Source organism: Chenopodium quinoa, unplaced genomic scaffold, assembly GCF_001683475.1.
Source record: "Chenopodium quinoa cultivar QQ74 unplaced genomic scaffold, ASM168347v1, whole genome shotgun sequence".
Classification (NCBI taxonomy): domain Eukaryota; kingdom Viridiplantae; phylum Streptophyta; class Magnoliopsida; order Caryophyllales; family Amaranthaceae; genus Chenopodium; species Chenopodium quinoa.
Genome location: NW_018743920.1, coordinates 7856537 through 7874258, shown reverse-complemented (window position 1 = coordinate 7874258; position 17722 = coordinate 7856537). Strand labels below are relative to the sequence as shown.

Sequence of the window (17722 nt, the reverse complement as noted above, 5' to 3'; positions counted from 1 at the left end):
AAAAATCAGTCATTAAGTTCTCGCCAGAGATTGATACGGAGATAAAAATGAGTATGAAACATATTCTTTCGATGCCGGAAACAGCTAGCATGGGGATTCATCTGGGGGATCCAAGGGAAAAAGAGTTCATACTTCCAATTCTTGGTGGATAATGTTTCGGAGAAAATTATGGCATGGGCTTCTTTAAGGCTTTCTCAACCGGCAAAAATGATTCTTATCAATACGGTGTTGGTAAGTATGTCGGCACATGTTATGAAATGCCTGAAACTCCCTCAAAGTGTTGCAAGCAAGATTGATGCTTTGATTACTCATTTTTTGTGGGCGGGAAAAGGGGCTAAAGGGATACATTGGGTGAGTAGAAGTATCATCCAACTTCCTAAGAGTATGGGAGGTTTGGGAATTAGAGGTAGTTCAATTACCAATGATGCTCTACTTTTCAAGCAAGCAACAAGGATGCACCTTAATCCCCAGCTTTTACTCTCAAGAGTGCACAAGAGTTTCCATCCATGTGGCATTAGTGGAATCACTGGTCAGCTGTTTAGAAGAAGGAACTCGTCAATGGGAAGAATAAGTCTTCAGTAGGCCATCCAAGCTTTTAGGAAAGGTTTTTCTTGGAAGGTGGGAAATGGTAATAATATCAAGGCTATCAGTATGCCATGGGTTGATGGTAACATTCCAATAGTGAATTCAAGCCAAACCCTTAGAGCTGCGGTAAATTGGGAAGTGAAAGATTTCATCAACAGGGAGAATAACACCTGGAATGCAGGTAGAATAAGGGAGTGTTTCGACTGGGAAAGTGCAAAAAGAATTCTGTCAATGGAGCTCCCTCGGTCTTCGGAGGAGGATGACTTCCTTTACTGGAAATATCATCCATCAGGGAGGTATACTGTTAAAACTGGTTACTATTATCTATCAAAGGAAGGGGAGGTAGAGAGATCAGAATTCTTGGAAAGGGATCAAGAATTTGTGAAGCTAGTATGGAGAATGATCATTCAACCTAAATGGAAGGTTTTCCTTTGGAAGCTTTTTCATGATGGTATTGCGGTTAAGCTTAACCTGGTTAGAAGGGGAATAAGAGTAGAAGCTGTCTGTGCCCATTGTGGGGTAGAACTGGAAGATAGCCAACACCTCTTCAGATTCTGCATTCTGGCAAATGAAGTTTGGGAGAACAGCCCCCTAACTATTTTCCCTGACTCTACTGGATTCAACTCTTTGAAAGGATGGATCCAGCACTATATCCCGCTTTTTAACAACGAGGATGGTAAGAACAGCAAACGATGTGCTTTGTTCATTGCAACATTATGGGGGCTATGGAAAACTAGAAACGCAAGATGCTTCAAAGATACAACGGGATCGATAAGTGTAGTAAAGGAATTCACTGATCTAGCCATGGAAGATCATGACGCGTATACACATAAGACAAGATCAATACATGAGTTGGGGGCCACTGAAACGGATGATCCGGTCATTCCCCCAGGGTTAAACTATGTGCATCTGGGAAAGGAACACAACGACTTCGATAAGTTCATTGTGGAAGTCGATGGCTCCTGGGATAAAAACACGAGGAGAGAAGGGATAGGATGGGCTGTTAAAGAGAATCACAACGGTTTTGACCTCGATAGAGGAGGAAAACATGGAGCAACAACGTCTGTTTTACAATGTGAAGCCTGGGCTTGCCTGGAAGCTATGACGTGGGCTCGTGAGAAAGGGATACATGGCATTCTTATTCTATCGGACTCTATGGGTCTCCTGAACAACTTGCAGGATAAATCTGGTAAGGATATCTCGATTGTATGGTTATTAAAGGAGATTAGGAAAATAGGGGCCTCGTTTCAAAGGTGCACAATCTTAAAAGGCCAGCGAGATCAGGTAGGAAAGGCTAATGACATAGCTAGGAACTGCCGGATTAACCTTGTTAACTTGTTGTAGGTTTTGTTTTATGTTTTTCATCATTTGCTATTGTCAAAAAAAAAAAAAAAACAAAAAAACAAACATCCAATGAAGAGTACTATACATATGGTTAGAGTTGTCGCGGAGGCTTTTAGGGAAGCACGCGATCAAGGAGTTAGATGGTTCGTTATGATAGATGATGATACCGTACTTTTCTTAGAAGATTTGGTAGATGTTTTGCAAAAATATCATCATAAGAAGTACTTTTACATAGGGGAGAATTCAGAGTCTTTGTTGTTAAATTTTGAGAACTCGTTCGAGATGGCCTTTGGTGGAGCTGGTTATGCCATAAGTTACCCTCTTGCTCAGGCATTGACGAAGAATTTGGATGTTTGTATTAAGAGGTACCCGGCTTTGTATGGGAGTGATCATCTTATGCAGTCTTGTGTCGCCGATTTGGGAGTTTCTCTAACTCACGAAAAGGGTTTCATCAGGTAACTTAACAAAAAATCATTAAAAAAATTCTATGTTTCTTTTAACTTTTAACAATTTAGCTTTTGCACTATCTATATGCATACCAATTATAAGCAATTAAGCTTATTATATTTGCGAGTAATGGTAACAATGTTACATTGATGAACCCCATAAACGGCAGGCCAACATTTGACCATATAATACAAATAGTCTAAACTTGTATGTTATTAACATGATGATTTAATCGTTGACATCCATGACGTACATTGATCTACACAACGACATATTGGGATTTTTATCATCACATCCACAAGCTCCAATAGTTTCTCTTCACCACCTCGACGTGGTTGAACCTCTCTTCCTGGGCATGGATCGCTCCAAGGCATTAAACCACCTAATGAAAGCGGCTAAGGCGGATCAATCAAGACTTGTACAACAAACGATCTGCTATGACAAGAAGAAAAACTGGTCATTTTCTATAGCATGGGGTTACACAACTCAAATCTACGAGAAAATCATACTCCCGAGTGTATTAGAAATGCCCCTTGAGACGTTTATTCCTTGGAGAAAACCTCCTAAACATCCATACTTGTTTAACTGTCGATGGCTCTCAAGAAACTCTTGTGACGTACCACATGTTTTTTTCTTCGAATCTGATCTGTTGAGATAATTGATAAGAAAAATGAAATTGTCACGAGTTACACACGAAGAACAACAAGAAATTTGCCACCTTGTTCACAACCATCAACAAAAAACGAAAGTAATTTTCTTCCTAGTGAAATTATCAAGATTATAGTTATTTCTCCTACTACCAAACATGTTGCTCAGGTAAATGAAACTTATCCCAAATGATTAGCAATACATGTTCATAAGATTGAATTTTTGTCGAACTAATTACTTAATTAATTTGACCAATTCCTAATTTATCAACAGGATGGAAGTAGACGAGAGTGACATTTTAGATCAAATTGAGAAGAATGTAACCACGATCAAGTATAGAACTTGCGCGGATAATGAAATATTGGGTTATGATTGATGTTTATAATTATGTGACATTATATGTACAAGATTCAATTTTCTTCCTAAATGTAGTGGATTTATTTTTAGATAAATTTGCTTTTGTTCAATGAAAATTTTCTCAATACCTTACTCATTGTAATTGTGTTATTTTATGATACCTTTTTTTTTGTCCATTCACACATTTGCTTGTTCTTTTCTTATGTATTATTGCAGTATCGGACTCCATAATTCTTTTTTTAAAAAATACTCCATATATCTTTAAAATTTATACATAGTATGTTCTTTATAATTTAAGTATAATGAAAATACAATTATTGTAACAAAAAGAATATGAACAAATTATCTTCATATTCATATATTCATTATACCACGGTGGATTTCATATTTAAATGGATATTGTTTCATCTGAAACCTCATAAAATAACACAAAATGGTTGTAAAAAAAATAGAAATAAATTAAACTTTACATTTTCCGTTAACCAGTCTCGAGACCAACAAGTATTAAGTTACAAGTCTTACCATCTTAGCTATTTATTTATTGTGTTTTTCTATCAAACAAAATTATAGTTAACTTGGATAAGATAATTAGTGTTTACAAATCTTTTTTAAGTCATAAAATTTTAAGATGATTATCAAAATACTAAGAAAAAACAGTCAAACGTGAAAAACAAACTAAACCAGTACAAACTGACCACGCATTAGTTATCTTTATAAGGTGAAAAATGAATACTCAATACTTAAATTTTGTTTTTTCAAGACGTATAAACAAAATTGAGCTGCAGCAGCACTACAATGAGAGCAAACTCTAACTTACCAAGAGTGCAAGCTCTACATTTTTTTTGTCTCAAATTACTTGCTAAAGTAACACTTGCAGATCTACGGGTTTAGGAGTCAAAAAAATTTAGGAAAATTCTCCAAAATGAATATCAGCATTGTTAATCCCACCTCAAATTCATCTCATGTCCCTTCAATTTTCCAAAACCCATCTTTTTTACCCAGATTTTCATGGTTAACCCCCAAAATTCCCTCAAAAAATCACCCAAAAATTCACTCAATAGTTGCTTCCTCAGTTAACAGCAGCAGCAACAACAATCAAAACACAACCACAAGCAGGAAAGATAATCGGTGGTCTCTTTATGGAATGACGGCTTTAGTCACCGGCGGCACGCGTGGAATTGGGTTTGTCACTCTCTCTAAATTCATTCAGCCCTTTTGTAATTACAATTCCAAAATTTAAAAAGATGTGATTTTTATGTGAAATGTGGTATTTGTTTTCTTATGAATTAACTTAAACGGTATCTGGGATTTTGTTTAGGCATGCAATTGTTGAAGAATTGGTGGGTTTTGGAGCAATTGTGCATACTTGTGCTAGAAATGAAGTGGAGCTTTATAATTGCTTGAAAACTTGGCAAAATCAAGGGTTTAATGTTAGTGGGTCAGTTTGTGATATTTCTTCTTGGGAGCAAAGGGAGAAGCTTATGGATTCTGTTTCTTCTGTTTTTAATGGCAAGCTTAACATTCTTGTCAGTCAATGTCTAACTTTTATCTTATCTAGTATAAATTTGGTTAATTTGGAGTAGTGTTTTATATGTATGATTGATTGATAGTTCATTGCAACATTTGAGGGCTCAAATGCTTTGTGTTGTGTTGGTTGATTTTCAGAAAATATTAGTTTGTCACAGTGATAAACAAAATTTTGTTTATTAAATGGCATTTTCATAAATAAATCATGTGACTTTGACTTGCTTATAGGCCAATATCATGTGATAATGATGGTGTAATGCTTGTGTATATTTCTTTTCTAAGAGGTGTAGAAAATTATATCGAAATTGGAGAAGTTCGTGGTATTGGAGCTTCTCCTTCCCCAAATGTAGGTGTCAGAGGAAAATGATATTAGTTTGATTACTTTGATATTTGAGCGATTTTCTTTCAGCTCGGTTATCTTTAACTGTAGAGGGTTCAGTGTTTGTTACTCCGTAGTTTGTTACAATACAGAACCTTGTTACATGAGTAAATTACATATCCATGTAGAGATTTGACTGGAGGAGAAAAATGTATAAATATGGCAAACTAGAATCTACTATAACTACCCATCTACTGTAAGTGGGAGCTTCTGTGAAATGACAATCATCAGATGCTTTGTTCTTTCCACTTATTTATGCTAATCTGAAGTTGCTTTTAAAGCATGATTTTGATGAAATTTATCCAAGAGTATTCATTGGCCAAAATAAGACAAAGGAAAGACCAAAAGAATGAGGAAGCATCTTTTCATGTATTAGGTGGAACAGATAGGCTAGGGACATAGAGAGGGGAGGGTGGAGTGGCTGTAAGCGAAACTTGGTGATGTTCTTACCTCACATCTATAAGGTAGTTTTGCTGGGTGAATCTACCTCAATTTTTCTCCTGCTTTTATAACTCCTCCCGTGCTTTATCAGTTGTCTTGGATGTTTCTGTATATCAAAAATGATTGGGTAATAGTATAAGAACGGATATTATGAATTCTTTTTTTTTTTTTTCTTTCTGCAAAGTGAGAAATAGTAGACTATGAGTACATTACCAGTTCGATTAGGTCCTTGGAAATTGTTGTGCTTCTGACCTATCTCTTATCTTTTTGTTTAAGAGATTGTTTGGACGCTGAATGAATGAGCAATCAACCTTCTGTTTGTCCCGAATCAAGAATTATTTACATTGTGTATTTTTTTTTTTTTTCTTTTTTCTGATTGGTCTTCCTCTCAGATGACACTGAAAATAGCTTGTTGCTGATTACTTGTGTTTGCAGGTCAACAATGTTGGCACAAATATACGGAAACCAATTGTTTGCTTAACTCCTCAAGAATATTCAACATTGATGACTACAAATTTTGAGTCTGCTTTCCATTTGAGCCAGCTGGGTCATCCTCTCCTAAAAGCTTCTGGGTGTGGCAGTGTTATATTTGTCTCTTCTGTCTCTGGTTTTGTTTCCTTGAAATCAATGGCTCTTCAAGGAGCAACTAAAGGTGATCTAGTGATCATTGTTTTTTGTGACCTGTTATGTAACTCCTTAATAAGTACATGTCAATAAGTCTATGCATTTGAACTATTTTGGTTTGTAGGAGCAATTAATCAGCTGACTCGAAATTTGGCCTGTGAATGGGCAAAAGACAATATAAGGAGCAATGCTGTTGCACCTTGGTACATCAAAACCACTATGGTAGAAAAGGTAGTTATAACTTTCTTGGTTACTGTATATACTCTTGTGCTATTGCTTCATTCTGAAACCAATGTTATTACCAGTGAGCCTTAGCATTCTGGCTGATAATGTTAAGTGTTGTTGTTCGTTTTAATCATCGCTTCGTAAAATCAAAATCCAAATGTAGAGAATTTTTAATTAGAATTGTTGTCTATCATATATGAGAGATATAATTTCCTCTTGCAATTGTATTATGCAAAAACAGGGTTTGTGTCGCAAAACAATTAAATTCAAATGCTTGCTATGAGCCTATGACCTGCCAGTTAATGGATGGCGAGTAGGGTTAATGAGCTATTTAGTAGTAAGGGATTAGTTTAACATTTATTCTGCTTTATATTTTAATTATTTCAGGTTTTAAGTAACGAAGAGTATCTCAAAGAAGTTTATTCCTGTACACCACTTTGTCGTCTTGGAGATCCAACAGAAGTCTCATCTTTGGTTGCATTCCTCTGCCTCCCTGCATCTGCTTACATTACCGGTCAAATTATTTGTGTTGATGGCGGAATGTCTATCAATGGTTTCTATCCCAGAATTGATTTCCAATAGCTAGTAAGCTCACTTCCTCTGTTAAATTATGTGCAATTGGTCTTTACCTTATTTATGTCTGCTTGTTAAATTAATATTAGCGTAGCTTGTCTGTTCACTGACTTCACTCTATTTCCTCTTCAACTACCATGCTGTCCCTTAACAAATGGAAACTTCTTTCTTTTGATTAAGTTTTTGGTGTCCACCTCATTTAATATTCCTCTTCTCTCTCTCTCTCTCTCTATTGGGGGGGGGGGTGTGGGTGTTGTAGGGTAGACAAGGCAGTAGGCTGGTGTTGAATTCTTAAGATAGTTTCAAAATAGAGATAAAATAAGTTCATCAGGAAGGAACCTATGATTTCTTCTTATTGTTTTCTGTTTTGAGGTTTTAAACAACGGCAATTTCATGAAATGCCACTCAGCACTTAAAAAATTCATGAACTGCCATCGTGTTGTCCAGAATTCACCAAATGCCACTGACAAGCAGTAAAATGTCATGTCATGCCATTAATGAGGTATGGCCGTTAAGTGCTCAGTTACTGGGAATTGACGTTTTTGCCCTTATTGTGTTTAATGGCGCCATTACTCCCTGAACTAACCCAATAACTTTAAAAATTAGAAGTTCAGGAGTCGAAGTCGCCATTCTGTCACCCTTCTCTGTTCTTCATGCATAGTCTTCATCGGTCAACCCTAGAATTCGATCAAGATCGAAGCTTTTTGTAATTCTGAACTTTGATCAAGGTGGTATTAGTATCACGAAGTAGTAACTGCAGTTGTATTTGGGAGAATTGAAGTTGTTATTCGCAAGGAGGGGCAGCAGAGGTAGTCAGTCGAAGTTTGAAAAGTGTTGTTACGCTCCCAAAACTAGCACGCAAGGTAACATTTTTTCCATTAATCTTCAAATAGAGTACCGATTTTGTCAATTTTTCCTGATATGCGAATTAGGGTTAGAGAAAGGTTGTTTGAGTTAAATGTTAGTGATGTTATGTTTAAAATCATGTTGTTTTACTGAATTATGGGTTTGATTTTGGCAAATGTGTTTAAAATCATGTTGTTTTACTGAATTATGGGTTTGATTGTGGCAAATGTGTTTAAAATCTTGTTGTTTTACTGAATTATGGGTTTGATTCGTTCAAATTAGATTTTGTGCAGAGTTAGAATATTATGTGGTTTAGCATGTGTGTGTGTGTGTGGATGTGAAGGAGATGCTGGTTTTGATGTCTTAATTAATGATACAGACCGGACTAGTTTATTGGATTTGTTTGAGTATATGTTCGAGGACTCTGTAAAGCAAAATGTGTGGCTCCCTCAGTACTTTGCTTTGCTTGTTAACAAACCTAGAACTAATAGGAAACTGGAGTTATGTGTTGATGGTGATATGTTGAAAATGTGGGAGTGGAATGTGGGTAAGGAAACAATAGATGTATGGTTGGAGGAAAGGGAAAGTCCTGGTTTGGTGTTTAAGGATGCTGAAGCTAGTTGGTATAGAAGGTTAAAACAGAAAGCTGAGAGGGATAGGTTAGAGAATGAAAAAAAGAAGAGGTTAGCCGAAGAAGAGGAAGCTCATAGGGAGCTAGATGAACAACCTTTCACTGTTGCTATAGAGATTCCTATAGAGATTCCTGATGTAGATGATGAGGACTCAGGAGTTGATTATGTTAGAGTGTTTCAAACTCGGATGAGGTTTTCCCAGGCCCATCCCAGCCACAACCACAGGCAGAACATGGTTCCTAGCCATCTAACTCCACCAAAACATCATCAAACCCTTCTCCTGCTAACCACCCCATAACTAAAAATGTTAGGAAGAAATAACACCTAAGAAAAGGAAAACAACAGCCCCACGACATGTACCACAACCCTCTTCAAACACAGCAACATCCCCACCACATACACCACAACACTCTCCAATCCAAGCAACATCTCCACTAGCAACACCACCACATTCTACAACCCAACCAACACCCCCACCCCAAACAGTACCATCATCTAGTGCAGCCCCTAGGAAGGGGTCTAGATCTAGACCCCTTGGTTTCAGAACAAAAAAGAGTGCTGGGAAAAAGACTGGTGAGGGAAGTCAAGAACACAGTGTGAGTAAAAGGAGATCAGGGAGAAATAGGAGGTCACCAGCTAGGGGTGAGACCAGTGATGATAATACTGAGGATGATAGATGGGATAGTGATGATGATGATTACATAGAATCTGGGAGTGAGCTAGATGATGATGTTGATCTTGCTGACTTCATAGAGGAAGAGGTTGATTGTTTATATGATGACAGAAGCAGTTTGAGGATTACCTTGATGGGAGTTCAACTATGGACAAGACTTATAAGAATGGCAAAGTCTGGACTCTCCAAGAATTTGGAGCCATTACACTAGAGCTCTGGTTGATCTTGTGGAGAAGAGTGACCCACTGAGTTATATTGCAAGATGTGCTATTGAGTCAATTGGAGAATTCATGCTTCTTCAATGATTGACAAAGTCAGGTGGGCAATCAAGACACTAACAGGGGAGCATGAACAACTGTGGCAGGCTGGAGAGTAACCCTGTTGTGAGTTCTGCTTGGCTGTGTAGACATATCCAATCAGATATTCAAAACTCAAAACAACCTGACATCTCAATGGAGTCTTTAAAGAGAATTTGTTTGGAAAGGTACAGAGTTTAAGTTAAAAAAGGCTCTCTTATAAGGTCAAGGCTATGACCAAAGAGATGCTATATGGTGGTTTTGGAGAGGCATACTCCCTGTGCTGAGATGGTCAAACAAACCAACCCAGGGAGTTATGCCTTAGTTACATGAACATAAGCATCTGCAAATGTGCAACCAAGATTTAAGGCTTGTTTTTTCTCATTTGTTGCCCAAGTTAGAGGCTTTTTGTCAGGCTGCAGACCTTTTATAGGCATTGATGGGGCCCATCTCAGTGGATATCATAAGGGCATCTTGTTAACAGCAGTTGGGATCGATGGGAACAATGAGATATTTGTCATTGCTTATGGCATTGTTGACACAGAGAGTTATGATAGTTGGGGGTATTTTATGAGGAATTTGAAATGTCTATTTCAAAAGGCTGCAGACCTTTTATAGGCATTGATGGGGCTGCAGACCTTTTATAGGCATTGATGGGGCCCATCTCAGTGGATATCATAAGGGCATCTTGTTAACAGCAGTTGGGATCGATGGGAACAATGAGATATTTGTCATTGCTTATGGCATTGTTGACACAGAGAGTTATGATAGTTGGGGGTATTTTATGAGGAATTTGAAATGTCTATTTCAAAAGGAGGGCTGCAACAGAGATGATTGGACCTTTATTTCTGATAGGATGAAGGTGAGCTACATATCACTGCAACTAAGATTATGTTTTAAAAATGACATGCACATTTTGTTTAATAAAGAGGTCTGACTGTACATGCAGGGGGTTTCATGACACATTCCCTAGAGCAAGCAGAAGGATATGCTGTCAACTGTAAGACTAATGGATTTGGTGGAACAACTTTTCACAAGCTCTTCTGGATTGCAGCAGATGCTTACAATCCATATGTCTTTAACAAAAGTATGGGGAAGATTCAAGGCCACAATGCAAAAGCTATCGAGTACTTGAACAATACCACTGATACATCACTGCGTTGTGATCACAATACAACCAATTTTGTTGAATCATTCAATTCCTGCACCAAGCCATAGAGGGATCTACCTGTTCTAAAATTGCTTGAAGGTAATTAAATGCTTTGTTGTCTACCAGCATCAATTTGACAATGCTTCCGTTGTGGTGCTGACCTTCAAATGGTTTCCACTTTTCGGGTATAAGGCAATGGTGCATGAATAGGATGGCTCCAAGGTTTGATAAAGCATCATCCCTGGGTGATTTGGACCTCACTAAGTATGCAACCAAGATCCTGCAGCAGAGATCTGATAAGTCCAGGTTATGCTATGCAATTCCTGTAGTGGTGATGAGTATGAGGTCAGGGACCAACATGTACATTTTCCTGTGAAGCTAGGGATTGGAACTTGTGGTTGTGGGAAGTGGCAGCATTTAGAGGCTTCAACCTAAAGATTTTGTATCTCCTTATTTCACAGGGAGGGCATACAAAAGCACTTATGCTGAGCATATGCTGCCACCTGCAGTGATAAGATCTCCAGGTAGACCAAAGAGAAAAAGAGGGCAAAATGAAGGAAGGAAAGGGAAGATGCATGCCACAGTTAAGTGCAGCTTATGCAAGGAGTTGGGCCACAACATGTTGACCTGTGCAGCAAAGAAAAAGAATGCAGCAACTGAAGCAAGCTCTTCAAACAACAACAAGAAAGCAAAGAAAGCTGCATGAACACCAAACCCCTCTCCTTTTGAGTTCCCAGCAGACTTGTTTATGAACTATAAGAGGACAGCGATTCAAGAGACGAGGGTATTCATCAATTTCAAATCTCACTCGTGATCGTAGTTCTACAGAATTAGAATTGTTATTTGATTCAATTTTCATTGTATTTATCGTTTCTGATCTCTTTTGTAGAAGTCGTATGACTTCTTATTAATGAATTGATCTTCCCTTCAAAAAAAAAAAAAAAAAAAAAAAAACCTGGCTTGGATTATCAGGAGCTTCGAGCTTGTTCTAATAAGTTGTATGTAATCATGTACTCTCTCGGAAGAATATTTATTGTCACATTATCCCGCCTCTTCATCTATTTCAATTTCACTCCGTTGAACCTCCTCTCTATATGAATAAGTTGTTTTCTTCATCTGAAATTCACTAACAATCTTATCTTATTAGCCATGAATTCTTATCTGAACTTGTTAGTCATATCTTATCTGATAATGGTGTTATTTACTTCATTATAAACGTTACATCATTCTACTACTCTAATCCATGTCATGTACGAAATATTGTATTAATTTATACTCCATATCATCGTTCATTGCAAAAATTCCCTCAAAAAATTCTCATTTTTCAGTCTTGTGTCCTTATTCACATGATTTTGTTTGACTTTAAGTTGATTAATACCTAATAAAACATGATACTATATTGATTGAGCTCGAATTGTTCATTGAGTAGATATTAATGATGGAAATAATGACATTGTCAAATAAGGTGGGATGAAAAATCCAAATTGACGCTCCCACAGCCACAAAGGCCTTATCATCTATAACCAGCCTGCCAAAAATGACTTGTCTATATTGATTGCAATCATGGCATCTTAGCATATAAGAACATATATTTGCTGAAGTGCTGGTAGTGTAGTGGTGAAGAATAAAAAAATTCAGACTGTAATTTAGCAGAATTGCAGAAGGGTGATCTGATGTCTGACTCCGGTAGCAGTTGCAGAAATAAACGATGGTCTCTTACTGGCATGACTGCTCTTGTTACCGGGGGCTCTAAAGGAATCGGGTATTCTTTCTGTTCCCTTTTCCTTCATTATTATCATAAACTTGCTGATTTTAAGTGTTCATACATGCATACTCAAGTTGGTATTATATTGAGAAAGATTTCTCTTTTGCTTATTTTGATTGCAGACATGCAGTTGTGGAAGAACTAGCAGGACTAGGGGCTAAGGTTCATACATGTGCTAGAAACGAGTCTGAACTCGAAGCTTGCAAACGTGATTGGGGGACCAAAGGCTTTCAAGTCAGTTGTTCTGTTTGTGATGTAACATCTCGATCCCAGAGAGAGAAGCTCATGGAAACTGTCTCCTCTGAGTTCAATGGCAAGCTTAATATCCTGGTTAGTATATATTCTTAGCTCTCATTTAGTCATTTGTGCAATGCTCCTGTATTTCTTACATTGAAACTTGAACGGAGCATAAGGACATGCTCCCATCCACCGCCTTCACCAACCCATTTCGAGACTGATCTAGCCTGGTCCATTGGGCCACATCTACTAGAAAAGGACATATTGACCTTTTGCTTTCTTTTTCATTGATTTGTTATAACTAGAAATTTTTGGGTTTAAGGCTTTGTTGTTGTTGTTATAACTAGAAATATGTTGTTTTTGGTAAAATCCTATGTAGGTGAGCAATGTTGGGACATGCCTAAATAAGCCAACAGAAGATTTCACAGCAGAAGATTATGCATCTATAATGTGCACCAACCTTGAATCAACTTACAATATATGCCAGCTTGCATATCCTCTTCTTAAGGCATCGGGTTTTGGCAGCATCATTCTCATGTCTTCTGTTGCTGGCGTTGTGGCTGTTGATGTTGGCTCACTTTACGGCACATCAAAAGGTATGAATCAGTCTCCATCACATTATATACAAGAAATAGTAATAGGCAATCATAAAGTTCTCAAATTATAGCAATTGGCCTTTTAAACATTTGATGAAAAGCAATGGCTAAGACAACTGATTATGAAAAGTTTAGCTGTTTCTTGTATTCATTACTTTTAATTTAGTTCAATACGAATTATATGAGTGTGAAGTAATGTTTATGTATTTTTTTTGACAGGAGCAATGAACCAATTAGCAAAGAATTTAGCATGTGAGTGGGCAAAGGATAATATCAGAATCAATTCTGTTGCACCTTGGTACATCCGTACCCCTCTTACCGAAGAGGTAATAACATAACATAATACTGTATTCCATTTACAGCATAAGATCCCGTACTCTCTCTATACAAATAATCATTTTTGGTTTATGTAGCCAACTCCACTTATGAGATTAAGGCTTTGATTGATTGATTGATCTGCATTTGTGATTTTTTTTTGGGGGGGGGGGGGAACGGGGGGCGGAGGCTGTAAGCCTTTAAATAGGAAAATGACCTCGTCTCCTACAATATTTGAAGGTTTACTTCAACTACTCGTTTTATTGTCGTAAAATTTTGGTGAATATGAATTTAAAGATATTAATGCTCAAAGTATAGCCTTAGATATCGTGGGTGCCTGATTGTGCGCCTATACTAACAAAATCTGAATACAAGTATTGGTTGTCATCCTTTTTTCTGAAAAGTTGCAGACCCTTAATGACAAAAAATATTTGGAAGGAGTAATAGGAAGAACTCCTCTTGGAAGAACAGGGGAGATGGAAGAGGTGTCTGCCTTAGTGGCATTTCTATGCATGCCTGCTGCTTCTTACATTACTGGCCAAACCATTTGTGTTGATGGAGGTTTTACTGTCAATGGCTACCACCAAACTTTTTACTAGACTAGATAACTTGGCTCGGATTCCTGAATTTTAAGTAGGGAATCGGTATCTTCAAGCCTTCAATAAGTTGTACCAAGTTATGTAGTCCCTCGGAACAAAATGATTGTCACATTATCTTGACTCTTCATCAATATCAATTTCGCTCTGAACCTCAATATAAATATGTTGTTTCTTTTCATCTAAATTTCACTAATTTTATCTTGTTAGCCATGAATTCTTAACTAAACTTATTAGTCCTATCATATCTGCAAATGGATATGTACTTTATAAATGTTACCGTGATCAATACATAGTTTCAATATCTTTCTTTTTCATATGTTGGAACTTCTTACGCTATTGCGTTGAAAACTTTAGCATAACAAGCGAACTAAATACTGTATTTTTTGGGTCAAAGGTTCATTTTAAAGCTACAGGGTTCATTCAAACTACTCTATGCTTTACTTCATATCATTTACTAATACACGGAATACAAAATATTGTACAAGTATTGTGCTATACAAGTATTATATTTCATTATAAATTATAATACTCGTATAAACTTTAACCATATTTTAAATTCTAAAAAAAAATATATATTTTAAATTGTACTCCCTCCGTCCCATAATATAGTTCTTGTTTTCCTATTTTGGAGACCCAAAATGTAGTTCATGTTTTCATTTTTGGATAGTATGTAAAGATCATTATACCTTTTTTTTCATTATTCATTATACTTCTTACATTACCCTTAAATTTTGCACATACCTAGTACTTTTTTCAACTTTCTCTCTCTAACTTTTGACTATAATTGTACTTTTCACTTTTATTAATATATTTCATCCACTTTCGCCTCTTATTTCTTAAATACCGTGAAAAATCACAAATATAAGGGACGGAGGGAGTACATTGCTAAATAAATTCCCTCGAAAAATTTGGTTTCGCCTTTTCTTTGATCAGTACTTTGTACTTGTTTAACATTTATACTTATACTACAAATTTTATTTTTTTTAATTAAAAAAATAGGGGTCAAGTGAATATTATTTATTTTATTCCCAGCTTTAGGAATCGTACACTCATAGCTAGGTGAGGAAATTCCATTATTTATTTCTTCTAACAACACTTCTTCTAAAAAGTAACAACCTTTTAATTTAATTAACCCAAGCAATCCAATCATAGCTTAAAATTTCACTTCATATAACCCTATTATTGGATTAAAATATGTGATTAAAGTTTACCAAACGTAACAACTAAGGATCTACTTTGTAACTTACATTATACGAAGTACAAGTATATACTTCGTATCATTTTATTAATACTGCTTGACTATAGTTTATTCATAACATTTTAGTAAACCTCTGTATATAAACCCATGTACAAGAAGTCGTTCAACTATATCTCACGTTTGCAACAAATGAGTTGACATTCACCAAAAAGAAAATTTTAATGAAAGTTTAATTTATCAATCAGGTGCCAAACTTTAACGACCAATTATTGGCCTAACCTTCAAGGAAATAAATATTTGAACCTTACCAAACACTTATTAAAAAAATTAAATTTGAAACTTGGGTTTGGGTTTACTTGTGATTGTGGTTCTAAAGTGTAAGTTTATGACAAGTATGTACTTAGAATCGCATATAGAATAAAAACTGGGTTTGTCGGGCTAACCCACTTATGGTCATAGCTTGTCATGACTTATCAACTTTTCAACAGCTTGACTCACAAAGGGAGTGTTGGGCATCCCCAAGGTTTCGGTTATCCAATTCAATCTATTGGTCACTTTAATTAAGTATTTGCATCCTTATATTACAGAATACTAGTTAGTTGACGGTGTCCAAGGTTGTGATATGAACCAGATCGTAAATTTGTATTTTGTAATGATCCCCGCTCACATTCTGCCAAGCAGGCCCGAAGCTTCAAACTGTGCCACGAAGATTTATGTTGAACCCAACCTTAGTGTAAACTTTGTTCAAATCCCATTATACATGATTCATCATGCAATAAATGAACTTTTAAACAGCAATCAGTTGGAAATTTGGAGATTTGAAATTTCCATGTTGTTACGGTGTATTATATCCTCAAATAATTAAGTAGATAGTGGAGTTTTGAAATTTCTTTATTGACATATTATAATTGACAATTTCACATGCATTGAATTTTATATCACGAGGAAATTAAGGTTCATTGTATATGTGTTTACATATTTCTTAGACTTCCTTCAAAATTCAATTTCTTTTTCATGGCTGAAATTTTTTGCAAATTAAACAAGGAACATTGACAGCTGAGCTAAAGAACTTTCTCAGCAAGAAAATAAATGAAAAGGTTTTTTTTTTGCAAATTAGTGCCTGATAAAAAATGATTTACAATATAACTAGTAGGAGTATCACCTAATTTAATACTACCTTCATTTGTTTTTAGTTGACACGTTTTGACTTTAGCACTATTCACACACTTTTTCTTCGACCGTGTTTTGTGTTTTATACGTACTCAAAAATATAGTAATGTGAGATCTTGTTAGATTTGTCACGATATATACTTTCATAATTTTTGCTTATCGGTAATTAAAGATATAAATGGTTGAAATTGTGCATTGGCAAACATGTCAACTAAAAAGAAACGGCGAAAGTATATTTTTGGAACAAATTTGTACAAGGAAAACTCTATTCCAGCACTAGTACTAGTGTCTAATGCAACATATACAAAGTAAAGCACGCTTGAAAGTTACGGTTTTATAAAGTAAGACCCTGTTCTTTTGAGCTTCTTGGCAAACAAAGCTGAGCAGAGCAGTACAAATTGAGTTAATGAGGAGAGTAGAGTAGCTCAAAAGAACAGGACCTAAGAGTAGTTATCATAGATTCATAGGTGTACATTCATTTTACCAAACTAACAAGAAATATCGACTTCTCTATACATATGTATGTATGTGTTTTATAGTTCCAATGTAACGTGCTCAGTGTATATTCAAGATTGATCTTCATTGCACTAATTTTCATTTATTTCAGTTAAAAACAAAAAATTTATTCTTGGAAATTTAATCTACCCGTGAAGTTAAACCGGCCACCGCTCTAATAGCTTATGTCGTCTGTAACATTGTAAGTGCGGCCGTGCGGCCGATGGTGGGCCCGGTGCATATCCACCGAATGACCTTGGTGTGCTGATACGAATAGCTCAAGCTGAATGCAAAGATTCACTTCTTTAAAGTTTGAACCATGTTTTCGATCCCATCGTGTTCATTTTTTCATACATGAATAATTATCGAGCTGCACATTGTACACCACGTACACAAGGTGCATATTCTTAATAGAATAATAGATCAAGCAAATCGATTTGTCTAATACTCGTAGTATTTTCTAATGTACAAATATAAGGTGCATATGAAATGTTTGATTACAAGTATTATAAAACGGAGAAAATAAAAATTATTATCAACGTATTTGTACGACACATACTTGAATTTAGGCCCTGACTTCAATTTTGGTACGTCCTAAGA

General features: G+C 36.2%; 3 protein-coding genes and 1 pseudogene across 9 annotated transcripts; all 4 read left to right on the top strand.

Moving 5' to 3' along the window:
* Positions 1-651: 651 nt before the first annotated feature.
* LOC110688599 lies at positions 652-1929 on the top strand. The gene has a single exon (XM_021865364.1). The coding sequence runs from the start codon at positions 652-654 to the stop codon at positions 1927-1929; it is 1278 nt and encodes a 425-aa protein (XP_021721056.1).
* Positions 1723-3318, top strand: LOC110688598 (annotated as a pseudogene).
* An 832-nt stretch (positions 3319-4150) lies between these two features.
* LOC110688358 (tropinone reductase homolog At5g06060-like) lies at positions 4151-11840 on the top strand. 6 transcript variants are annotated; one of them, XR_002504581.1, is made up of 7 exons: positions 4151-4563; positions 4700-4907; positions 6164-6380; positions 6477-6583; positions 6965-7162; positions 7757-10459; positions 10547-11840. XR_002504581.1 is itself a non-coding variant. In XM_021865100.1 (5 exons), exons 1-5 carry the CDS (start codon positions 4304-4306, stop codon positions 7157-7159), a joined length of 987 nt encoding a protein of 328 aa, XP_021720792.1. In that variant the 5' UTR covers positions 4151-4303; the 3' UTR covers positions 7160-11840. The 6 variants fall into 6 exon arrangements, 1 of the variants encoding a protein (XP_021720792.1); XR_002504580.1 differs by having other exon boundaries at positions 6965-7652; positions 7760-10459; XR_002504579.1 differs by having other exon boundaries at positions 6965-7652.
* Positions 11841-12264: 424 nt separating this feature from the next.
* On the top strand, positions 12265-14437 carry LOC110688359 (tropinone reductase homolog At2g29360-like). Of its 2 annotated transcripts, none has more exons than XM_021865102.1 (5): positions 12265-12509; positions 12635-12842; positions 13129-13345; positions 13565-13671; positions 14065-14437. In XM_021865102.1, exons 1-5 carry the CDS (start codon positions 12421-12423, stop codon positions 14257-14259), a joined length of 816 nt encoding a protein of 271 aa, XP_021720794.1. In that variant the 5' UTR covers positions 12265-12420; the 3' UTR covers positions 14260-14437. The 2 variants fall into 2 exon arrangements, with proteins under 2 accessions (XP_021720794.1, XP_021720795.1); XM_021865103.1 differs by having other exon boundaries at positions 12282-12509; positions 14071-14437.
* Positions 14438-17722: the final 3285 nt, after the last annotated feature.